This window comes from Temnothorax nylanderi, unplaced genomic scaffold (assembly GCF_030848795.1).
Source record: "Temnothorax nylanderi isolate EJ_2023f unplaced genomic scaffold, tnyl_v1.0 TNYL_tig0117_pilon, whole genome shotgun sequence".
Classification (NCBI taxonomy): Eukaryota; Metazoa; Arthropoda; class Insecta; order Hymenoptera; family Formicidae; genus Temnothorax; species Temnothorax nylanderi.
Genome location: NW_027249179.1, coordinates 152,281 through 180,096, shown reverse-complemented (window position 1 = coordinate 180,096; position 27,816 = coordinate 152,281). Strand labels below are relative to the sequence as shown.

The window sequence follows — 27,816 nt, the reverse complement described above, 5'->3', positions numbered from 1 at the left end:
CCGTTAGTTTTATATTTTATACATTGAATATCACCGTAGTAGCTGTACAACAGTTTTTTTTATTCACAATCTTTTCATGTTTTTACAAAATCGAATCGATGCTAATATTGTACCGGTGTAACACTTTTATTAATGAGCACCGCTCTCGGTGCTGTTATTTAATTCGATTTCGTGGAGGGTAAACTTTATTTATCGCACCGCAGACATTGATTAATAACACTGAGTATTGTTCTAGTTGCGTATTAGCATGATGTATGTACATGTGCGACTTGATTCTACATACACTGGCGTGTACAATTCCCAAATGTCTTGTTTTCTTTATTAAAACTATCATGCAGATATATCACGCTACTGTTTACATAAAGTTGCGTACAGTCAGAGATTGCTGCAAGATACACATTTAATGCACATTTTCTGTGCGCATATTAATATTACGTATTTCAAATACTTTAAAGAATATTAATGATGAATAAATAACTGCAGTGTTTATGAAAGACGTCTTAATTTATATATATATGCAAATATTTTGAAGAATCCGTATTTTGGAGAGTCAAATGCGATTTGTGCATGAGTTATGTAACATTTAATTAACGTTATGTAACAATAATTTAATATAAATTATTGAGAAACGGACTCCAGCCAATGGTAAATAACAGCCAGACCGACTGTTATTTAAAAGGATCAGGTTTGTTTCCGATGTCTTTCCCAGAACTTCAGCTTGTCAATCTCAAATCTCATTTTGTGGACTTGATTTGGTGAATAGATCTCACTTTTCTTTGCTGGTCAATCCTAATTTTCATTTTCAGTCCGAATATTTTGTTATGTTAGCAGAATTTTTCTAGTATTTTCTCTTGAAAATTACGCTATCTTTGTACATTTAATTTTTAAATATTCACTTTATGCTCGTCCGAGAGCTTGAGATTATTTAATTTATCTATCATCACTGAAGATGGCTCAAAGTAGAGCCGAAACGTACGATATTTATAATTTGTATTAAATTATTAATTAAGTGTTACATGACGTTAACTCACACACAACTAACTGCTTTGACTTTAAAATCCCACTTTTTCTTGTTATTCGTTAATTTTAATATCAAAAGTCTTTAGTTAATTAATCATTTATTTGAAAATCTTTTAATTTAGTACAGATAATTCTTTCTGTTTCTTTTTTCGCCCAAAATTGATATTAGAACGGATTTTCCAATATTACAATAATATATAACACATAAAAAACAAAATAATATAGGAGCATGATTAAAAGACATCGTAAAAAGTAATCTATATATCTACAATATATATCGCATTAAAAATTCGGAGCGCGTAACTAATTGCGAGATACATAATTGATTTTCGTTAATGTATTTGATTCACATAAAATTGGTTATCAGCCTTATTAAGTTTTAATATTTTAAGATTAATATTTATACAGTAAGGGATGATAGATGTGCGCCTTAGAATGTTATTTGCAATAAATTTGACCTTTTCATATTTTGCAACAAAAATAAAAAAAGAAAATACTTCTTTGATACAAGATTAAATATTACATGTTCCTAATAAAAGAGAGCCCGTAATAGCCGGTTATATTAGGTAAAATATATAAAGTTAATTGAAACATTAAATGCGTTGAAGGATTTTTTTCTTTTCTGTATTGGCTTATGCTAATCCTCTGTTAAAATATATTTTGTAAAAGATAAATAGTAAAATAATATGATGAATCAGCAATTGTAATTAAATAGGAAAAGTCAAATTTTAACATTTACTTTAAAAAATTATATTTTTATAACTTTATTATAAATAAACAAGATTACAAATATATGAAGGAGAATAATAATAAAGAAAATAAGATATTATTGAAATGTCAACATAATTAAATATTGAAATGTTAAAATCATCATACTTATCGCTACATTAACTTTGTATACGAAAAAATATTAGAGATAAGTCTTCTAGAGTCTTAATTAATTGTAAGTTTAAATATTAATACAATTGCAAGTTAATAGCAATATGATATATATTTATTGAGATAGTTAAAAAGATAATTTGTATAATGATAATAATTAACAATTATATATTATATATAATTAAATCAGCAATGTATTGTTTGATGAATAAGATACATGAAAAGCAAAATGGATATCAATATGTATGTTATCGTAAACAGTTAGTCAAATAAGGTATCTTAAAAGCGAATCGATAAATTGGTTTAGCGACCCTGGAATTTTAATTAACAACTATACACGCAAACAAAACCTTTAGAATTTAATCTAATACTAAGGTTAATATTGTAAAAGATAAAAGACAGATTAGTAGACAGGAGCATATTAATAGATACGATAAGAATGTCAATAAAATTCAAAATTACAGACATATGAGAGAATATTAAATATACACACGATCTCATATTATCAAAGAAGAATGTAAAATAGAAAAATGTCATAAAACATAGCTGAAAAATTATTTAAATATCGAATAAAAATAAATGGAATACAAGCACATGTGAAATAATATTCTTATGTTCATGAGTAGAGAGAAAGAGAGATGAATCGCTGTAATTTCTTACGTTCGATAAATAAATAAACAAAAAATAAATGCACACAAATTAACATAAACTTGATAGCTATAGGTATGTGTGTGTGTGTGTGTATACATATACATATATATATATATATATATATATAATACTTTTTATCTTATCCTATAAAAAAGTATACTGTGTGAATAAAATATTTTAATGTGATTGCAATCGATTTTATTTAACATATAGAATGGATTTAACCACAACGTGGCCAATAGTATCAGCCACACGTGCGCAACGGTATATTGAAGATATAAAGTAAATCAAATGTTTTAGATTTTATTGAAAAAGCGAAGAGTGCACAATGGAGGAGCGAAATAATAGTAGTAAAATGATATGAGGTTAAAAAAACAATACGAAATAAGAGGAGAGAAAGGTCGATTTATTGGAATATATCAATATATTATAGTACATTTACAGCACTCTTTACTCGCTTCCTGAAACGTGTGAAATGGGTACGATTCAGTACGTTCGACTATCTCTGCCAGAGATTGCATTCGGTATCGATTGCATACAAATGATACCAAAGTCAAATGGCGACGTTCTGCAAGTGTTTTCTTCACGGCTTACGTGCGGCGATTTCGACGCAATGGTAGCTTTTTCCCCGCGTGTCACCATTAAAAAGGATCTATGGGACCAGGTGTCTGTGTGTCTCTATTTTCTCGACGTATTTCAGGATTAGCCGCGTAAACCCGCGTATGTCGACGGAGAAACGATTGTTTTATCCTGTATAAAATAAATCGATGAAGAAAACGGACAAAACCGCATGTGTTGTGAAAAGATAAAAATTTTAATTTAAGAGAAAATAGCTTACGAGAAAAAGTAGCTGAATATACTTATAGATAAATATGGATATTAAATATCAGATACACGTTTATAGTTTTATATATAAACTATTGATTGAGTTCATAAATTGAAATTATAATAAATAATATTACTTTTTTTTATAAAATACAGAAAATATATACATAAAATCTTGTTTAGTTTGTCTCTGTATTTTTCTATGATGTATAATTGATCTTACTTTTGATGAATCTTACTTTATATAATTTATTATTATTATATAGTTACATAAAATCTATTATATTTAATTTATCTGACTGATAATTTGCAACGAATATACTTTCATACAAAAAGAAAACCTTAAACAGTATTTCAAATTAAGCAAATTATTTTGTTGTTTAGAAATTTAGAAAGTATTATACAATAAATAAATAATATTTTTATCTAATTATTTAATTATTTAATTATTATTGTTATTTATACGCAGGCTGAAAAATGCGTGTTTACTCGTTTTTCCGGTATATAAGATTCTATTATGGTTCTTACGCAGTCAAATTATGTAAATTATGGATTAAATATCGTAAAATTATTGTAATGCGCTGAAGATGACCCGAAGAGAGAGTCGAAACGTACGCGAGTCTTAATTAATTGTAATAAAGGAGTTTGCACAAGAACTACTGTGCCGGGCTCTTATTGCCAAAATTACGGAATATATTGAAATAATATTTTTGTATATTTACAAATTTTTCGCAAATTAAATTATAATAACTTTACATGGTTGATATTAAATATAATATTACGCGCGCGCGCGAGGAGGGGAGGGGAGAAGGAGAGAGAGAGAGAGAGAGAGAGAGAGAGAGAGAGAGAGAGGGGGGGCTATGTGAGTAAAGAAAGTAATGAAAACTTACCTGTCAAATGAAATTACGACGAGAGTAAAAACGCTAGAAGCGACGGTCACGTGTGCTACAAAGTTGTTGATGGTGCAATACACCATTCCGAAGGGCCAATTAGAGTTGAGGAGGAAGATAAAGTTGAAGGCGCAGTTGAGCAATGACATCATAAGATCCGCAACAGAAAGATTTACCAAGAAGTAATTAGTTACAGTACGCATTCGCCGATGAGCTGAAACAGAAGAGAAAAGAAAGGGAAATCTGTAAAAATCATGTTAAGATCTTTACTCTCGAGTGTTATAGTGGAGACCTTTTAATACTCGTTTCTAACTTTTTTATTTCTATTTTCTGTTTATAAATTGCGAAGCATTATTCCCGCAGAAGCATTATTGTGACTTTAGTCTTAGTGTTACTTAAATAGCTGTGACTATAACAGTAAATTTTTCCGCTCACGTTCCAGCAAATCTCCACCAGTATTAAAATTCTAAACATTTATTGTTACAAGAAATTCGTATCTTTAAAAATAAAACATCTGTACTTGATATTCCTTCTTTCCACACTTCTCTCTGCTATTTTTCTTACAAAAGCTATCGTGTTATGAAAAAAAAGAGTGAAAATAAATAAATTATCATTTCTCACATGTCAATACTTATACATAAAACCGAAGCTTATTTCTGTTAACAAGATGTGTTATAACAAACATGATTCCTTGAACATAATTAATTTGTTGTTTTAAACATCTCACAGTTGATATAATTATATTTTTGAACAATTTTTTATAGAAAGATGCTTTCAAAACTTATTTTGTTTTAACCACTAACTACATTTTAATTCTATAATTTGTACTAATGCAAATAGTATTTCTTTTTTAATTAAAATATACTACGTCAAAAATATATAAATTAAATATTATATTATTGCAATGTTTAAAAAAAGTCACGATGTGAATTTATACCTTTATACATGTAAGGACATGTCACATGCAAAATAATGTTTTCTAATATCACGGCAACTAATATCTAGAAACAGCACTTTTCCATTTTGCTTATAATCTAAATACCACTTTGTGGTTTAGAGAAAATTGTTATTATGCTCGCCGTATCCGCTAACGATACCTCACGTGCTTAAATTGATAAGCGATATACGATACGCCAGGCAGGATATATATATGCGTACATTAAATATCTATTAACAAGAAAACAAATAATGTGAAATATTTCACATTACTTGTTTTTCGTGAGTAATCTAATACCTTTTGCGAGAAATATTAATGCTAAAAACTTTATCAAGTGATAAGTTTAAAAAGTTAAGAAAACTTATGTCGTAAAAAGTATAGAACTATAATATATCTTAGTGATGTACGGCGGTAAAGATTTAGATGTGCAATTTGAAGTCAAAAATTAGAAATTAATTTGGTATTTTCAAAAAATATAAGCTTAAACATTTAGATAAGAAATTTGAAATTAACAAGTTTTGATTTATTTCTTTATATTATTTGATTATTATTTATTTCTCGGTAATTCTTGATATATCTACTTAATATATATTTCAAATATGTAAAACAATATTTACTGCAATCTATAATTTGACACGTTAATGCATCAGGGTTTTTAAGTTGCTTTATTCAAAAGAAGATTAATTGATTAAATTTTTATAAAACGTTTATAAAAACTATACTCTCTTTCCACGTATACCTACATTTTATATTTATATTATGTAAATAAATTACATACCTACATATAGAATGTATATAAAAAACAAAATAATAACGTTACAAAATGTTCTCTCAAATATTTATTTCTCTGTGTTGTCTTTCCGTGTTTTAATTAATTCTGTCTAATTAGTAATTACATTTTTCTTTATTTTATTCTTTGCAAGTTTATAGCCGCATTTTTATGAAAGCTTTAATTATCCTCGATAAACAGCGGACTGATATCTGTGCTATGCCGAAAAGAAATTTTCACCGTACCTACAAAATTAAGTTAATACAAGATTTTTTTTAAAATACAATTTTTCTCTGCCAAACGTGAACTCTCTTGATTTACGGTGTTTACTGCTTTTGTAATTTAGATAACAGTGAGTACAAATCGACTAACGAGTTTTTTCTACGATGCGTGTATGACGATAAATGATATTTCATATCATTTGTCACTTGAGCAATTTTTCACCGTGCAAATTTTTCTCTATTGCGATGTAATAAAGTTTATTTTTGCCATTTACCTAATAATTACACTTTATTGACCAAATATAATTTTTCTTTCCGCGATTTGAGAATGCAAATAATATTTGCACGCGCAAAGGAAGGATCTTTTGTTATGTTAACTGCTTATAAACTTGATTTAACTATGCACTTCTTTTGATAGAAGTGTAAATAATATTCTTGTTATACAAGGTCAATGGTGATACTTGAGAATGCATCCATCGCATATAACGAGCGCATGTTTTTCTCTTATTGAGATGGATTTATTTCATTTCTATATAAGAACTCTCGAAATCAATATTTAATACACTGAGAAAAAAATGTTGTTAATTTGACTAAACTCGTTTAGTTGTAGTGATTTGTTTAATGTAAATATTAATATATTTAAATCAAATATACGTGAGTAATATCAAGAAATATTTTATTTTATTTTATATAATATTTTTTGAATTAACAAATGTTAGCTTGACAGCCCGTGACCGCTGCATTTAGTTGAATCAAATAATATTTCTTTGAATCAACGATTTTTTTTTCTCAGTGTAGCTGTCTGCTATCGTACTTATGTAGTAATTTTACTAACCAGCCATTGCAATATCTTATATAGGTTTTATACAGGAAATTTAGACTGGACATTTATTAGAAAACCAAAACTTCTTTTTTCAAATATATAATGTGTTTTTAAAAAATCGATCGTCTAAAATTAGATTTTCCGGAAATTAGATTGGCGTTAAACGGCCAATCATTTGAAAATAGATTATACGTTAAATAGATGTAAAATGTATGTAAAATAGATTAATTATCAGACGTTATCGATTTATTCTGTAGTGAGATTTTCATAAACACGGATACATTTATTCTCAAAACGGTAAATTTCGTCGACTGTTAGCAATAATCTGCATCAATAGTGTGTTCACAAAACAATGAATATTTTATTTTATAGTTAACAACAAGAGAGAATATAATTTATTATTTCTGAAACAAATACATATTCAGCTCTCCTGTACTTATGTAAAGATACAAAAACAATAACTGAAGAGCATTTCTTATTTGCTAATTTACATTCTGTAAGATTTCTAGGTCGTTGAATTTTGTGAAAGCTATAATCGAGTTTATGATATGCATCTTTCATAAACGTAAATTATACTACTGATTTTACTACGCGATACGTGTTCTAATCACAAAAAAGAACAGAACTTACGACTATTACGCGATATATTTTCATACGTAAGTAGTCGTTTGCGATCGATGTGATAATCGTACACTTCGTAAATGCAATTCGTAGATAAATATAGTTAAAATTTTCTTTTATATAAACAAGTATCTTACTTACAAAATTAAACTTGCAGAATTTTAATTTCAGAAACAAAACTAGTAGAATTGGTTTCTTGTCGATCCAATTCTTGCAATAAAAATATGATTTGTATTTGAAATTTATGTGTACTGACACTTAATTAAAGAAAAGGATTTTAATTCAAACTACGATAATCAGATTGTGTGGAATCCTTTAAGACACTCATCGTGAAACGTATTTCCCTGGATGATATCAGTGGAGATCCAAATTGTCGCAGCTCGGAATTTTCGCTTCTGAAATTCTTAGCGAAATTGATCTTCCACGAAGCTCATGCAAAGTTATTATCGAGCCAGAAGCTTGCATGTTGCATGTACTTAAAAACGAAATACTTTTGCTTTATTAAGAGTTGTTGATTTATACATAAAGCTTTGTCAACCCTAAAATCAATTAAAATATGTATAATGTGTAAAATAAACAATAATTATTTAAAAAATAATGCACGAAAAATTTATATATTAAAATTGCCACAAATAAAGTAAAATGTTAGTCTCTCGAGAAAATTTTTTGCTGTTCTCTTCTCAAAACTGAAATTTCTCTTTTTGTTCTTTATCTATACGAGAAAAATGTAAAGAAACGTAACTTATCTTGAATATTTTTTTCAACTTTGTTTATGCGTTGGAATATTATTAATTCAAAAAAGAGAAGGATATAAATATTAAATATATAAACTTTTATGAAAAGAAGTTACAGAAATCGAATATTAATTTGTTTATTAATTCCTTGCAAAAAAAGAATATAAGAATATTAATATTAACAACAGAGATCTTTATTGTGTTCACTGATATACATATACCTACATATAACTGAAACTGTGTACCACACTAGGCTGTACGATATTCCCTGGGTTCCGTAAAGCGCATATGCGCGCATTTATCTATAACATACGTAACGTTTACTATAGAAAATGCGCGCATGTGCGCTTTACGGAACCCAGGGATTACCTACACCTAAATTTAAAATATTGCATTTTTTGAAAATTCTCATTAGTAACGGAGTATTTCATGAAGATATCTTAATTACATCTATCGATTTGCTAAAAGCTAAATAAGATTTTATGAAAAATAATATGTGATAACTTTTCGAGATATAGACTTCTCGATTACGCTACAGCGGACAATGAAAATCGACCGTTTGTGCATAGCAGACGTAAGCGGATTGCAAGCCTACCCATGCAGAAACCTCAATGCTGTGGAAATTTGTAGTACAGATGATTTACGAATAACGATAATTGGATGAAAGGCTTGAAATTCATAAAATAACATTTGATTTCTAAAAATTAAATAAAAATTATCTCTTATCCTCGTTTTTACAAATTTTTAGTTTAATTTTTTTTTAAATTGTGAATTATTATCTGTCTTACAAGTTATCCCATATTTTCAGTTTTAATTTAACAACTCAGACAATGGCTTTCTAAAACTTGATTTAAATTATATGTATTATATATGAATATTAATAATGATACTAATTGTAAGAAATAAAGTAAATTACCATTTACGCTACGAATATTCGTATAACATTAAAAATAATCTATAAAATGTAATTTAAATATTGAAGATAGTGACAGTGGTTTCCGAGGTGGTTTCTATGCGAGTATGCTATGCGAGTATACTACAAATCGCTCGATTTATGGAAAATATGGGATATGAGAGGGAAATATAATGTAATATAGAGATGGGATAAAAGGAGAAAAACAACGGATAAGGTACTACCTGCAGCCAAGCTGTCTTAGCTTTGAAATTCCTATATCGAAAATGGAAATAACAAGGCTAAAATTAATAATCATAAAAATTGAATTATTAGCTGAAGTTAAAAACAAGACCATAGTATAATTTCTGCTAGAATACTTGTTGAATATCTTTTGGAAAAAATGCCTATTTCTTCCAATCTAATTTTAGCTTATCTGATGTTAACTTTATTTGATGATATACAAAATAGTAATATTGCAAGTAAATTTTAACTAATTAGTACTTTTACAAAATGTTATCAGATTATTGTATTATATTTTACAATATTGTTTATATGTTACATAAATATTTATTGTTAAATATATATGTTTATTGCATGTATATAAGAAGAGAAGAAAATAAGAGAAAAAATGATATACTTTCCTCTTTAAATTTTCCTTATTTCTACGGAAGAGGAATCGTAAATCATGTGTGCTTATGGAAATGCTTTAAAGTGTTTTATGAGTATCAAAAATATCATATAACATACTCATAATATAATACCCGTATTATATAATACGTCAACCACATGTTGCAGTCCTATATCGCGCAAGAACTGGGTTAGCTACCTTTTATCTGTTGAGTGCTCTTTTCCATTTTTTTTGTTTCTAGAAAGTTGATTGCATGTACATATATTTACCATTTCGCGCTTTAAAAGTATAACGGCACTGAATGCTGAAGTTAAAGTAACTGCGGTAATTTAATTTTTTCGAAATACTCGGAGTAGTGCACAGATAAACGGTCATAAGTAGCATAATTAAATGTCTTTTTTGCTTTAAACTATAAGTATAAATAGAAACGTTAATTAGCTTTTCTGCACAACTCAGTAACTCCTGCAGCAGTACATAATATTGTAAGCATTACAATATATAATGACGTAGTCACAGAAACATTTCAATTTAATCAAAATACTAATCATCATTATAACAAAAATGAATTCTTACATTTTGAAAAAGTTTATTTTGATGCATAATACATCAAACGAAATACATTAAATATATTTGTAACTAATTCTCATCATAATGGATTATGAGAGCTATTGTCGCCATTTCTACGGTACATAATGTTGCCTATTTCAAAATACTAACGGATATTATTCACTAATTTCAATTAAATTATATAATTACAAATTCAGTCCTAATGAACAGATATGATTTGCTTTTTATTATTTTTGGCATTATCTTTGGGATAATTGTGGTTTAGTTGCGTCATCCGCGTCTGTGCGGCAAACTGCAAGCTGTTACGTTTATGCTAATTCCTACTGCCCAGCGCAAACGTGCTCTCATGTCACTCGCCAAACATATCTCGCCAAGATAGAAATCTTCTGCAATCAGCTCATTAACCATCCTCTTTGATAAGGCATGCGTTTAAATAAATGTGCCTGTAATTCGACGCAATAAACATCGTACATGCGTCTGGTATATACGGCTGCGATATAATACTGCACGTCAGCATAAAAAGATCAAATCTTCTTTTTAACGCGCTTTTTTAATGTTGACCCACATCGGCCGTACGCAGATGTTTCGCGCTCAACTTTTCCATCAACGATAATATTTATCTCCGTGGATAAATAAAATACCTATATATCCAATTCACCTTTAGCATACTCTTTTCGCATAAATTATTTTACGCGAAATAATGTTACAATAAATGCAGATGGCTATTTATATGTATTTTAAATGAAATTATTTCTCCTAACGGCTATCTCTTGCAAGCGTATTAATTCTGTTGAATTTATATATATACTTAATTAACATAACAGATGCAGATAGATTTTTAAATACTATCGAGATAATTGTAATACAGTTGTTTCGTGGTTTACCTTCTAATTTCCGCTGGTTTATAGGATGCTTTTTCGAAGTTATTTTATTATACATACATTTATTCAGGTGCATGAAATATCGCTTTAGAGAGATTAAGCTTCACATGTACTGAATACCAGTGGAAGATCCGCCAAAACTTCAGAAACGCACGTTTCTCGTACGAAAAGGATCGCGCGATATAATACAAACATAATTCTATAAAAACGCATATTTTTTTCAAAATTATTTCAAAATATTGCTAAAATTAATCATGTTAGGTATATCTCGCATATATTTCGAAAAACTTCAGTAATATATTTTTTTAATATAATTTTAATATAATTTTAACTTTTCGCAAGAATGATAGTTATATTAATATATTGGTAAGTCATTTTATATATATCTAAATATCACAATATCAGTCTGTATAGTACAGAATTATGAATGTCATACGTCATTGCTACGAGCGCATGATTAAACTGATATTGACATAGCGATAGTGGGTAAATAATTCTTGCTTTGAATTATAAATGCAATATTCATAATACATATATGTATGTATTTATATACATATACAGACATTATTGACATTATTAAAATTAATATTTTAGCGATTATCAGTTTTTCAATTAAATTTTTTTAAAGTGTGTTTTGGTTCTTATAACATTTATTTATTATTTTATTCATTTAAATTTATTAAATTTTTTGTTAGTTTTACGTGTACCAATTAATTTATTTTTCAATTGTAAGATATTTTGAATTGTAAGAATTTAATATATTTTGCTTCCTCATACAGAAAGCTTTAGTTTCGTAAAATTTCTTTTTCAATTTTCTATGCCAATGTGTTCAGAATGTCCTAAAACGTCGAAAAATCGCATTTTTAAAAAATGTCCCGTATGTATGTATGTGTGTATATGTACGAATTTCCCGAAATTTCAAATCTATAACTCACGAACTGCTTGAACTACAGCGCTGCATTTTGGTACGCAAGTAAAGTAGTACGCTTTTATTTACAGTCATTTTTATAAAAATTCGTACAGTATTTTAGATTTGAAGGAAGTTTCAATTTTTCAAAAAATGTTTCTCTCTCTGTGGAAGTTCTAACTTGCGCAATTTTTGAGATATCGGGCTAAATTTTTTTTAATGAATAGATATCATCGAAGAATGATTGGTTTTGATTTTAATGAGAATTGGTGAGAGGTTTAATTTTAAATTTCATTTTTAATATTTTTATAAAATTTGAAATTAAAAAAATTTTTTTTAAATGTATATTTTCGAATTTTTTTATAAATATTTTATATCCTAGATGAGATTTTTCAACTAATATATTGATCTCAATATGTTAAACAATAATATATTGAGAAAATGTCAAATTTTTATTCAAATTAAGTTCCTTTATTTATTGTCTATTTTCTGTAAAGGTTATAAAAAATAAAAAGAGTGTGCAAATTGGAAACTTGCATATTGCTCATCATTTTATTTCGCTCATAAAGCTTTCTCTGTGAGAAAGCCAATTTATTATATGCTAATAATTTTTTTAATTCCTTATATAAAGGAAGCTTTATAAGCGAAAAAAATGGTGAGAAAGCAATGTACACGTTTCTAATTTGCACACTTTACTGTATTTCTAAAAGTTTTGTTAAAAAATGCACAAAAATAGTAAAATTACAGTTGAAATTAATCAATGATGTTGGTAAAGCCATCAGCCACAACTTCCATAAACGTGAGCTAATGGACTGATAAATAAATCTTAACGGATATAGTACATGTGTTTCAAGGTTTAACATTGTAATTATCGTGAATATAATATATCTTGTCCATTTGTGTACGCCGAATTCACTTATCGATCGAACGTGCTTTACTGAATATTATGTAATTCGCGTTTGCGCGCAATAATTGCACTTGACACTATATAAACACTAATTATATAATTTATTTTTAACATTTATGATTTATTCTTTACAAGTTAAAACTTGTTTTTTGATACATAAGATTAAGTGAAACAAGAAATTTTCTCCAAAACGCAAGTGGAATAATCTGCTACTTACAAGATGCAGTTTGGTGCTCGAGAGAATTGTATTCTATATGTTTCTTCCGAGGGCTCTTCTGTTTCAATGATCGTCCTACTTGTAGCAAATTGAGCGCGAAGTCGAGTTTGAAGGTAATCCAATAGCGGATGTAAATTTGTGAACAAAATTTCGACTAAGAGCTTCCGACAATTCCGGCGTTTAGAAAATAAAATATCAATTCCATCATCAGATATACCTATTTCGTAGGCAGGAATTACATCATATTTTAATCCTACACTGCTATAAGCTTTGAAATGCTCAAAGCATTATATTGAAATTGCATGGGAATAAACCGAGGATAAAATCGCATTATAGCAATAAAAGAAAATAAAAATATTTGACCGACTGTCAAAAAATAATGTAGGTTATATCACTATTTTCGTGCTGTAGCATTTCGAACTTTCACTGCTAGAATATTTCATTGAGCGCATTTAGCGAATACGCTTGTGTGTAATTGCATTAATAGATATGACGTTATGACGCATATCGTGCGTGCTGCTAAATTAATCCAAACATTTAACGTACATCAGGTAATTAGAAATGCTCTTTGTGGGGAATACTGGGAATACTGCGTATGAATTTGTATTTAATGTCGATATATTATCCAGATGCGTCCCGTAAAGAAGAGTACTGATTTTAATAAACATATATTATATGTATAATGTATGTGTAATGTGTAGTACTGACAATATATTCTTGAAATGCTCAATTTAATTATAAAAATATGTATGAAAGATATAAATTCAGTCATAGATTTGCTGTTAGCTAAAGCAAAAGACATTCGTATTTTTTATAAAATTTACTAAAGATTATGTCATGTTTTTTACGAGAACAGAAGTTTTATTTCATCTTTCATATTCCGATGTTATCACTACATGTCTTGTTTTACTATTTTTGCTTTTATCATTGCTCGATACGTTTCTTTTACATAAATCTTTGCAAAGTGTTTGGATGAATTATTTGTTTCAATACTTGTCAGTGCAGAAGGTTTTAAATTTTCGCGGAGAAATTGTGTAGCCGCGACTGGTATCATCTTCGAGTACTTTTTTTTTGCGAAACTTTAACGTGTCACTCAACAGATAAAATTTCATTAACTCTTCGTAATCACTTTCTTCGATCACTAGATTAAAGCAGAAAGGACAGTTTTTCTGATTTCTACTTTTAATTAGAGTATTATTTTTATTTGTGTAGATTATTATACACTCAGAGAAATGGACAGTTCGTTCAAAAATTAACAAATGGATAATCCGATATTTTTAGTCGGAATTATAAAAAGCCGATCAAGATTAGAATAATGTCCAATAAATGATAGCCGGATATCATTGATAATTGATCGGCTATTCATAATTCCGATTTAAAATATCGGATTAGCCATTTGTTAATTTTTGAACAAACTGTCCATTTCTCTGAGTGTACACAGAAAAAAAAAATATTCTTGATTTGAAAATATATTTAGTTTAAAGTTCCAACAACATGGAAATCTTGAAATAAAATTATATTGCGTTAAACGAAGAAAATTTGCTTGAATGAAGTCATTATATAGTTCAACCAAGAAAAAAAATGTTGAAATAAAAAGTTGAAATTCTTATAAGAAGCTCATAGTAATCTTGCGTATATACGAAACAATCTACATCTTCTTATTAGAATTTCAACTTTTTATTTCAACATTTTTTTTCTTGGTTGAACTATATAATGACTTCATTCAAGCAAATTTTCTTCGTTTAACGCAATATAATTTTATTTCAAGATTACCATGTTGTTGGAACTTTAAACTAAATATATTTTCAAATCAAGAATATTTTTTTTTCTGTGTAGATAACGTTTAGAATATTTAAGAAATACTCGTAAATATATATTTGCTTTTTCTTAAAAAAAATCTTTAGACTAAAAATTAATTCTTATTTATTATGTAAATAAAAATAGCAAAATTATATATTTTATAAAATTCACTGCGTTCATACGTATATAATATTTATGATTTGAGTAAATATATAAACACACGATATATAAGCACACGAATTTTCAAAAATATGCGTTAATTTGCAATAAAAATAATTTACAGAAGTAAATGGCATAAATGTGTAATCCACAAACAATATGACAAACAATTTGACTATTTTTGTGCGTCCTGAATAAATCGTAATTGTACCTTTTGATAACAAAACGTCCCAAAATAATATCAAACAATGTTAATTTTATCGACAAAATAGCAACGTACTGTTCTTGCCCTCGATTATAATTATCTCGATAACACGGTGTACACTTTAATACAGCGTATATATCTGATGTTCTATAAGTAATATGACGCTACTATGAAATTCTATTTCCACTCGAGAGAGATCAAATGCGCGTATTCGAAAGAATTATCTGTAATGCTCGCAGTGATGAAAATATCCAGTTTTGCACATGTTCCTCGTGTCTTCAATAAGGGTCTGCATCTATAAATCACGAGAGTTCCGTTCCGAGAACCAATCGCGAAATAAATTTCAATCCAATCTCCCCAGGGTACCTTAAAAAGTTCTAACGTACGTAGCTGAGAATACATCATATTCATGCACAAAAAATATATTTCAAGTACTGCTCGCAAGTATACAATCAATCTGTAAACATCAACTTTGAGCGAATGCATCATGAGACAAAGAAGCAACGTATACTATTGTAATAGTACAATGTTTGCAAGATATGATTTTTTACTGGCAATCTTTCTGTTAAAAACAAATTACGTGTCATATAGAACTTTATAAGTGGTGTTATAATCTTTTAATTAGATTTTAATTAAAATTTGACTAGAGAGAAAATTTTTGCGAATAGAGTAACCAATATCTAATAAGAAAGATCGAGAAAGCAATCAAAAAATAAAACTTGACACATCAACGAGTTTAAAATTAAAAAAAATAATTATTTTTACCAACAAAACTTTATTTATATAGTTTCTGATTTTTTAATATCAAACAGATGTTTGAATAACAAGCAAAATTCAGCGCAACGTCGTATATTATCGGTAATACGGTGCATAATACAATGGTTTTACAAATCATCGTCATACATTTATGGAATGGCGGAAGATCAGCGATTCTACTTGCGGCAAGAAGCGTTTTGTGAACACGTGTTTTTCGTAGATCGATCGTTGCGACTGTAATGTTACTCATAAAACTCCTGCCTCCACGACCAACCCTCCTCAGATATATTCCCACCTATATATATTACTTATCGCGACAAAGCGTAACTTCGCCATTACAAATCCTTCCTTTCCGATGCGGACAAGCTGCAGGATCAGGATGTCCGAGAAATACGGTCGCTCGTTATAAAGCTAGATTTCTGAGAAATTTTATGTTCGTGTCACCGTGGTCAAGGCTCTTAATCCTCCAAGCCATTGAGGTTTTCCTACCTCCTCTAATCGATAGAAACTTCCTCGGCCGTCGCAAACAGTGCTGTGCGCTCGCACGGCAGAAGTTTCATCACGAATTCCGTCGGGATGTCGAGAAGCATCGGAAATGATGCGTAAAACATGGCAGTTTCTTTGACTGATAAATTCCCGCTCGTATATCCTTTTTCTTTTTGTTTTCCGTCGCGGCGTCGAGGACAGATGGTTTTAATATGTGCGCAAGAAGATAAAATGACGTCGACGTAATCGGCACGATGTAGCAATATATTTAACTCAACGCGATTAATATTATTAATTTTGGTTGACGATAAGTGACTTGTAAAGCGTAGATTTGATAACGCTTTGCAAACAGCGTTATCGAAAACAAGTAAAAAATTGTGGATATATTACAAAACTTTTGTATAATATTGCCATTATAAATTATAATTATGAAAGTTTCAAATTTTCCGCGATCGCAGACTCCTATTCTAATCTGTTATATCTGATTCGGAGTAAAGTGACATTTATGGGCAATTTGTGGGCAAAAACTGATGGCTTTATCGAGTGATACGGAACAGCATTGTGGGACAATATCTGCACGTATCTTGCATAATCATCTTTTTAACAATAATTTATATATTAATATTATAAAATTTTTTAATGTATTAATATTTTTTTACGTAATTTTTCTTTGATTTGCGTTGTATATTTTTGTTTAAATTATTATGTAATGATATATTTATATATAATTGGCTTTACCAATACAATAAAATAAATTATTTAAGTATTTAAACGAAGAAAGAAGTGGTATAATTATAAAATATTGCATCTAATAAACTTTTTAAATGTTGAAACGTTTGCGTGTGATTATCGAGCTTTTCGGCAGAGCCATCTGCTTCCAAATATCTTTATAAGTGATTGTATCTGATTGTTTTACGCACCACACGTACACACACGAGATATAATAGGCGACAAATTATTAAGAGACACAAATTATCAACAGTGTCTCGCGCCAAGTACCTACATATACACGAAGCGAGACTAGCATCATGTATCTTTACGCGATGCGAGTATCCGAGATTTTGAGATCTTTGATAACCAGTGAACGGATCAAGTTCTAACTAGGCTTAATGGATAGCTTGGACCAAATTTATATAATAAAAGCGTTTTTATTTTTTCGCTACGTGCCCTACGAGCGGAGATACACGATGCAAAGTCCGAAAAGTATAAATTTTATAATTCACTTATACCACGTGATGAGAAAAGTCGTTTCATAGCACGGCGTTCGGCTAATCCAACATCGATCAATTTCACAACTTTATTAAGAATACTTGGTTCGAGAAAAGTTTAACTAATAAGTTTCTCAGATATAGAAAAGTAAGAGAAGATATTATATTGTATTAGTCAAGTTTATGAAATCTTTGATATATGATTCTTAGAGTACTGTAATATAACGTATCTTAGGAAAAATGATGTACATTTTCTGAAGACTGAAAATATAGTTGCTAATCAAATCTATGGATTCTAATAAAATCACAATCCTTATGATGGACATTATACCTTAACTTTAAATGTAAAATATAAAAGTACAATTAAAGAAATTTTATTTGTATTATGTCACATATGCAAAAATTATACGCACAGATTTGATAAAAACTCATGGTTATTCTCGATCTTTTTCGGTTGTATCTATGAAGAAATATGCACAAATAAGAAAGATGAAAATTTCTCATGACCAAATAAACATGATCAATATATGTAACTACTAGCTATTCAACAACTGATTACCAATTATCGGCGATATTCACTATTTTTGCATTTTAATTTATTCCAAATTATTAAGTATGGTAAAATGATACAAATTACTTTGACATGAAAATTTGATTTCCAGTGAAATTACTTCACGGAGTTTGCATATCCGTTAAGTGCAACTCGACATAAACATGTAGTTAACTAGTTGTACGAGCGTCTTTGCACTTCGCTTCACAGCATTTTCACTACTACACAAGTCTCTGAATCTAGCTAAGGTAGGATTTATTACCAAATCTCATCCTATATACATATATGTATGTAAATAGCATAAATGTTAAAGAAAATGTAGATAACATTAACGTTGGAAATGTGCACATATCAATAACGTTTATATTTTTATACAAACCTATTTCAGTATTTGTTTCTCAACATTTTAACGAAATTACTAAAGAATATCGTATAATAGAGAACAGGAGTGTATCCCAAAAAAACAAGATGTTAGAAACAATGCGTATTACAATATATGTTGTGCATATATGGAGGGGTAAAAGCCAAAGTGGTGTGTCAAATTTTTAAAAATATTGACTCGTATGCATAAATGCAATTTATATATTGTATAGATTGCATCTATGCACACGAGTGCACTATGATTTTTACGGGCTCCATATAACTAAAGTATTGTAAAATAATAAATATAGTATGGATTAATTGTAAAAGACATTTTAAATATTTTTCTACCAGTTTTATTATATTATTATTATCTGTGTGTATAGTAAAAAAATATAAATTAAACAAAGATAGATGATATGTTATAGACTGTTGTTTTACAATCATTTTAAAACAGGAAGTTTTCATTACAATAAATCTCTTATGAATGATATAATGTTGCATAACGGGGTGTGTACAGCTTATTCAAGATTTTATATATAATACATATATACTCTTGTATTATTGCAAGTTATAATTCTATTGTGATAAAAAATGCCGCGTAGTGTAAATGCATAGTCACTTCTACGGATACGCGGCAATTTCTAAAGGTTGTGCAAACAAAAAAGAAACAAAAAATAAAAAATGCCACCAGTACCGGCGTAATGGTTTGGTTTATTCAAGTGTTAAACGGGTAGATGTAGGGGAAAGTGGGAGAGTATGAAAGAGCCATGTTTTGAAAGAGCCATGTTTTGAAAGAGCCATCTCATATTTCAATTAACTGAATATAGTTGAAAACAAAATGTTTTTATTCGATTGCAACACTAAAGCTACGTCATCTATTGACATTTGACAGTCAACGTCAAAACGGCGTTAGTAGTAGTAAACGGCGTAATAAGAGGTGAAAGATTATTACGTCAAAAAGTGAGTTTTTGAGTTAAATTTCTATATCTTTTGCATTTATTTGCAATTAGCTTTTAGGAAAAGTATTTTTTTAATCGAATGCTATATACACTAACCTAACTAAGAACGTAGTTACAACTCTTTTGTTTGTTTTGGTTTAGCAGATATTTTTTGGTTAGATTTTTGACACACACAATGTTATGAAAGAGCCGGTGTTGCTCATAACGACAATAACTGCTGTGTCTGTTCAAAAGATTATTGTATAAATAATGAAGACTGGTATCAGTGCTGAAGTTGTGCACTGGACTGGGCTTACAACTCATGTGGCAATAGAGAAAATTTTCATTTCTTTTGTAATAGATAAGTGTTTTTGATTATAAATGTTATATTTTCTATCTTTCAGATATTTATTAGTTTTCTAAGAAGATAATTTCTGTTAAAGGATAACATATTTTGATTTTATTTGTGTTATTATCTTGTAATTTAATACCCGGTTCTTTCAAAACAGGTGATGGCTTTTTCAAAACCATGGCATGTTGTGTTGAAAGAGCCGAATTCTCCTTTTTTTTAAAAAAAGGTCATTAAAATTTGTTAATGACTAAATATTTTTTTTTTTTTTGTTAAATTGATCTTATAGATAAGTAAGTACACTTAAATTAGAAAGCGGTTTTATTTTATTAACATCCGATTAAATACTTTTTTATATTTTGTAAAATATTGGCTTTTTCATGTTTATTCTCCCCTATATGTAAATGGTAAATGCTGATAAGCATCTATAATAATACAATACTAGTTTGAATGAGACAGAGAGAGAAAGAATTAGAATTGTGCGAAGGCTGCAAACTAATTTTAATGAAGTACGTGTTAGGAAAAATATACATTTACGTATTTCTTTAAAAAGTATGTAATTATGTGATTTATGATTTATATTATACAGGGAATAATAATGTAAAAATTTTACATTAAACCAACATCTATTTTGGTTTGCTCGGAGATTGGCCGTGTAACCTTCATTTTAATGTAAAAAATTTATTAAAGACTTGTCAATAAAACACTTATAAGATGTATATTATGTAGAATCTTATATTTATAATAATCCCTAAAATTTTAGAAACTATTTCAATTGATTGTCGTTTGTTACCTATTATATAAAAAGTATACATATACGAGGGTAGTCTGAAAAGTTTTGAGCCTAACATCGACTTAAAATTTGAAAATGTTGAAAAATTTGACCGAATTTGACCGAAAAAATAATGTTTGAGGCTCAAAACTTTTCAGACTACCCACGTATATACACATACAAAAATATTTAGTATCCACATAATATACAAACAATATAAAATAAATTTGGATGTATGTATTTATGTGTATGTATGTTATATATGAATAAAAAAGGTTATAAAAATAAAAAAGCATATGATAATTTGTCAATAATTGATGATATATTATAAGTTTTTTAAATTTTATATCAAATATTTGCCTTTAATAAATTTATTCCACCATAAAAATTAATATTTACTCGATGGAGATACGTAGCTAAAAATAACGTGCAAAGTGATATATATATCTAATTGTAAGCGTTCATCAAAGAGATAGAAGTTTGCAAAAATTTGTGAAGCTAAAGTTGGCATAGTTATGATTAATCTGTAAAAAAAGTATATCGAGGTTTATAAAATTTCTTCATACTCTATTTTTTTGAGTGCGTGTAAAAGCGTACTTTGTACAAGTGAAATTAATAAATATTTCAATCAGACAATAGAGTGACATATTTAGCATGCTATTTTATTTGTACATTTGTACACATAACCATTTGCTATATATACTTTACTAACAAAATTATATAAAAATACATAAGTCCGTTATATGTGGCACGCATAAAAAATTATTGTATGCCTTTATTGATTCGCTGTGTTACGGTAGAAACGAATTGTGTTTGTCTCCGACTAAGAATACTTGTCACGTAGATACGGATCAAAGCAGCCAGATGACAAGAGACAATAGCTTATATTGTTAGCTTACATAACGAAAAAAGGAAAAGGCTGAGATAATTAACATCAACGATTTACAAATAAATACATTAAATCTTTTTTATATATAAATTTATATCTTTGATTTAATATTAAACTGTTAACTGCGAAGAAAGTATCTTGTGAAATATTGATTACAAAATTACAATTCACGCAACGATGTATTGCTGTACACGAAAAAGTGTTATACAGCAAAAACGTGTACGCACGATAATCCAAAACATGTTTTTATAAACAACATGTAAAAAACATATATTTATATAATATTATATTATAGCGTGTTTTTATTAAAAACATATTCTGATGTAATATTGTAATTTAATACATATTAGTTTATTTTAAATTATTATTAAGCACCTCGCAACACATATTTCCGTTCAAGCTTACATAAAACTTATATAAACTATGATAGTCAAATTATCCTCTTGACATACATCTTGACATGTGGTACATCCTGACATGTTGTACGTGTTCATGTTTTATCGAGTGTTTATACTACGTATCGAGAGAACGATTTTCAACGTATAGGATGAATAAGGAATGAAATATTCAGTCGCCTGTGTTAAACGATTGAATATTTCACGAGATTCTGTGTAATGTTCATAATATGCGTTCGCGTAAATGAGTCATGGTGCGTCTCGCTCCGCGCGTACCTACTTGGCGCGAGACACTACCGTGTCTCTTGATATGACATTACGAGAGAATGAAGAAATATTAATATTAATTTAGGAAATTATTTATTAAAGCGATCATTTCGAGTGAAATGTTTATACAAATATATATTCGGTTATGAATGACAAAATTATGACTATATACAGACTTTTATGCTTTCTTTCTTTCGTAAGAATATGAAATAATTGTTCAACATTCTATTTTCAAAAATATTGTAATGCTGGAATATAAGGAATTAATCTTTCAAATAATTTTTAGTCTTGTACAATGTAAGAAAAATACAAATAAGATATATTTAATTGTTTTGATCAATTCTTAAGTAACGTATTGTTTTTATGCCGTGCATTATTGCAGAAATATATTATATTCATATATATATATATATATATATATATATATATATATATGAAATAACGAAATATTTATATGTTGATTATTATGAAAGATATTTGTATTTATTATACAATGTTAATTTTAAAATATAAATTTAACAATAATTGTAAACTTTCTCCGTTTGTATATGTTATAACATTAATGAAAAAGATTCTCTCTTCTTATTATAACAAATTATCATTAATATTTCTTATCCCGTATGCTTATCTATAATTCTTATAGAATATGTAAGTGTTATAGCGAATTCGATTGGCTGCACTCAGTTTACACTGGTGCATATTAAAGCCGTTGTATACTGATTTAACGTCTAATCTTTAAAGTAAAATGCAAATATCTCGACTGATAAAATGCCCAATACATATTTTATTAAACAACACAATAAAGAATATTGAGGATTTTGTAATTTAACCCGTTTCTATTAAACATACACTTTACGTTGATTTGTGTACGACGGCTTTAATGTGCACCAGTGCGCACTGAGTGTATTAATCGAATTCGCTATTATTTAATATATATTATGTCTTGAATAAATGCTTAGCCTCCTAAAATACTTACTTAATCATCTTTTTCTGTTATATTTAAGAAACGTATGTTTTTGTTTACTATAAATATTTTTATAATAATATACTTATAATTAACATTATGACATAATTGTTTTGTTACATTAAATTTATCCCATTACGAAAGAACGGAATGAATGGGTGAATTGTATGCCGTGATATTTTTATGTAAATACAACAAATTAAAGTGAATTCTGGACATATCGTAATCTACACACGTATCCAATAATACACCAGCCTTGATTTTTATTAAAATCCTTACCAACATCTAATATAGTTAAAAGAAAATTTTATTATTAAAACATTTTTAAGGAGTTTAATTGTAAAGCTATTAGTAACTGATAGAATAATGATGAATACGTGTTAAAGTACGTCCTATAAAAGTATGCAGATACATAAAGCAGATAATGATGAGAATTTTCGTATATTAAGAGATTATTATTCTACTTATTTGTGGAGGAAGTTGTCTGCGAGATTGTGCAATTTCTCAAGTAATAATATCACTTTAATAAGAAATTCAGAGCAATCACTGCTCTTTCACATATTTATGTTTAGCTATATTCTAAGACTTATCAAGTAGTTAGTATAATTCTATATAATTAAATGTTCAATAGCAGTAATATATATTAAGGATGAAGATATATTTCAATCTGAATTTTGTTATTTTACTTCCGGGTGCGTACAGATAGTTTAATAAGAAATTCAGAGCAATCACTGCTCTTTCATGCATATGTATGTTTAGCTATATTTCAAGACTAAGTATAATTCTATATAGTTAAATGTTGAATAGCAGTAATATATATTAAGGATCTGTTTCAATCTGAATTCCGTCATCTTACTTCCGGGTGCGTGCAGACAATACTTGTAATCAGACAAATCTTCTAAAGGAATGTGTATAAATGAATCACTCTGATTGTATATTTAAAAATATTATTAAAAATTTTATTTTTTTTAGTGCACGAATATTTCAAAAAATTGTTGCTTAAGCAATTTTGTAACAACGTATTTAATCATTTGCAAAAATTTTAATTTGATGCTAATTTTGTCATGTATGCAATTTAATCTTAGTTTTCGTACTCTCTCTACAACTTATTTATAATAAAAATTGTATTATTAATTGCAAGGAGAAGCGATATCTATACGATTGTTATTCGCGGCAGAAATACTTTAAACTCAAAAAGTTCCATTTTATTAAAATAATCTGTGTTCATATAGGAAAGCTAAGCTTACTAACAAAGCGGAAACTTCTTGGGCATGCTATATCACGTTTATACAATCTATCTTCTTACCAAGTACGATCCACATAACGATAATGTTGCCACCAGTTGCGACCAGCAGTATCACCGCGAATATCAAAGACCAGAAGAGCTTTTGCCACCACGGCAAATCGAATGGCCGTTCCTGATTAACGAGAATGCAGTCGAAGAGCGCCTGCCGCAGAACATCGTGCCTACTTGACTTGTTCAACGTCTCTTCGATGAAATAACGGACCTCGCTGAGGTTCAGCCTTAGTAGCAACGTAATATTACGTTCCAGAACCGATGCGGTGCAATTGTACAAATGTTCGATATTTAGGCTATTCATATTTGTAATGGTTGTCTTCGGCGATGATTGTGCGGACAGTTCCGGGGCTTTGTTCGAACGTTAACTGCCTGTTCGCTTCCTCCAAACAGCACGTTAAATCGATTTTATGAGCCGTTACCGATTTCCTCCGACGTGACGCACAATGAACTGGCGAGTAACTATCATTATGATGGGCTTAACCTGATTGGTCGTTTCTTATTGGAAGAAACGTGCACGCGATTGATACGAATTTATGGCACTTGATCGGAAGTCCGAGTTCGTTGTTTAATCAGTGCACTCTGCGCTGATTATTTGACGCAATACAAAACTCGATAAACACATTTTATTTTATTTTTATTTGGTCGATTTACCCCTTTACTTCTAAATGCTTCCGTTTAAACTTATTGTTTGTTAACCTAATAAAATTGCCTTTAAAATCGGAATAAACGCGAGATGATTGTATCTCAGATCACTTTGCCGCGAGGATTAGCGGATATCTAACTCGGTAAGCGCTCGGAAATCTGCGACATATGTTAATTAAATCTGTGTGGAGATTTGTTTTATCTTTACGTAGATTTTGTAAATTAGTTTAATCTTCTTGAACTTTGTAAAATATTTAACACTCTTTTAAATTCTTTCCCGACTTTACCATATTAATTATGTAACACCTTTTAAGTAATAGCGTTCTTTTTTTTCGATGTATTATATCAACAATTTTATCGTCGTGTTTTTAGGTAAAGCACCACTTAAACTTTTAAACACTTTTTACAAAACGCGCGTTAAACTACTGCGAACGTGATTTGCACTTAGCGTACACTTTAGAAGCACAATATTATTTATAAACCAGTTCGCCCTCTCTTCGTAATCAGTTAACAGAAAGTGCAGACCGTTGAAGGGCCGGATCGTTTCAAAGTCATTATCACTGACAGCAACAAACGACGAAGTTTATCATATTGTGTCCGAGAACTTGAACTTGACGACACGTATCCGCATGTTCGTTGAATCTCGATTATCTCTCGCCGATCGCGATCCCTGCCATTTATTTACGCGCGATTTGTCGATCGACACGTCAATCGTCGGCATTATTGTCGCGGGATTATCGGAAACATTTGCACGCGCGCGGTATCACGTAATCTACGTAATCTACGGGGATGATCATTCGTCAAATTCGACGTCGTTTGTTGAGGTGGATCAAGCCGGTGGTACCGTACCGAAGAACCCCGTCGGCGATACTGAAAGACTCAAAAGCGCGTTCATTCAGCGGTGCGTGCGCACCATGAGCATTCTCGCACCCCTTTCCTTCGTCGCGCCCACCGCACCTCACCGAGACTTTCCACTTGGGCACAAGTGTCAGCTGATGGGGAAATACGCGAGTGTCTGCGCTGGATATCAGCACGCTCGCCGATTTATGATAGCTATTCCTCAGGATAAAAGCTGAGAGACTTGCGTCACGTGCGGCGGGCGCGCTTCTCAGATTCGCCAGATGTTTTATATTACGTGTAGGAATGCATCTGGGGGAATCTCAGGCGCTTTCCAAGATTTAACGTAGATTCTGATCCGAACATGTTAAATCTGCAACATGCTACACGTGTGCTACAGCACGTTTTATGTCGTTTTTAGAGTATTTTCCAGATTTTGTGAGAAGATACAATCCAAGCTTTATACTTTAGAAAAGTACTGACATAATTTAACATTTTTAATACAGAGATTTACTGTGCAATTCTATATTTTGCAGAATTATTCATAAACATATATGTTAAGTCATACAGTTTATTGATTTAAGTTATTTTTTAAATTTATATTATTTTTAGTTTAATAAATGAAATTATTTACTACGCATTAATTTATGTCGAATTCTTATTAATGTCATTTTTTTCAACAAGCAAAAGTTGAATTTATCACGGATAAACGTAAACATTTTAGAATCACGCGATAATAAAGATTATTACGTAATATATTTATCCGCCCTTAGCACGAAAATTTACATCGCCAAATGTACATGCCGAAACATTGTAATTCGAGAAGTTACTTGCAAGTAACGCGAACAGTTGCCTTGTCGAGCTCGTTGGCAGAGCTAAATATAAATAGGGGTTGCGAGAAATAAATTCTTCACCTCTTGGCAGAAATAAAGCGAGAAATAAGGACATTTAATTAATGCCGAGAAGGAATGTCTTATTCACGGAAAAGCAATTATTATGCGATAAGTTGTTCCTTGCAGAAAACCCTTCTCTTCTGAAACCAACAAAATTTTAGTAACCTTTTTCACGAAACTGTATCGTGACTTTGATAAAGCTTTATCCGTCGCATTTGTTTGACGTTCGGACCAGACTTCGCGCTAACGATTTTGTCATGGATAAATGTCCCTTTGCTTTCGTGCGAATGAGTATGATAGTAATCATGGTTATATATTTTCTTTGAAAGCGAGCTATAGACATATATCCATACTTGTTACAGAATGAAAAAGCCGCCGATATATGACAGGCGAATTTGTCACGTCAACTTTGCGATCATCTCCGAGTGTATAGCTTTATTATATTTTTAGTATAAAGTTTTCGTGAAGTAAAAAAAGAAACTTTATCGCGTGAGTGAGTCGCTATTAAATATACATGTAACAATGCACTGTTACAATTATACCTTTATTATAATATGTAAATGCTTTACGATGCTGATAAATTCTCAGAATTATTTTATAAGTAAAATAATAATTTTATATCTTTTAATTTTAAATTTATAAACATATTTTTTAATACCTATTACCTATAC

At 29.4% G+C, this 27,816-nt stretch overlaps 1 protein-coding gene across 1 annotated transcript in view; it reads right to left on the bottom strand.

Annotated features, from left to right (window-relative positions):
• LOC139776353 (tachykinin-like peptides receptor 86C) overlaps positions 1-26,299 on the bottom strand; it is a 54,157-nt gene extending 27,858 nt beyond the window's left edge. Inside the window, exons 1-2 of the mRNA XM_071712925.1 lie at positions 24,780-26,299; positions 4,266-4,479 (exon numbers count right to left, since the gene is read on the bottom strand). Coding sequence (XP_071569026.1) covers positions 4,266-4,479; positions 24,780-25,074 — 509 coding nt within the window. The 5' untranslated portion in view covers positions 25,075-26,299. The remainder of the gene's footprint in view (positions 1-4,265; positions 4,480-24,779) is intronic.
• Between the last annotated feature and the right edge of the window lie 1,517 nt (positions 26,300-27,816).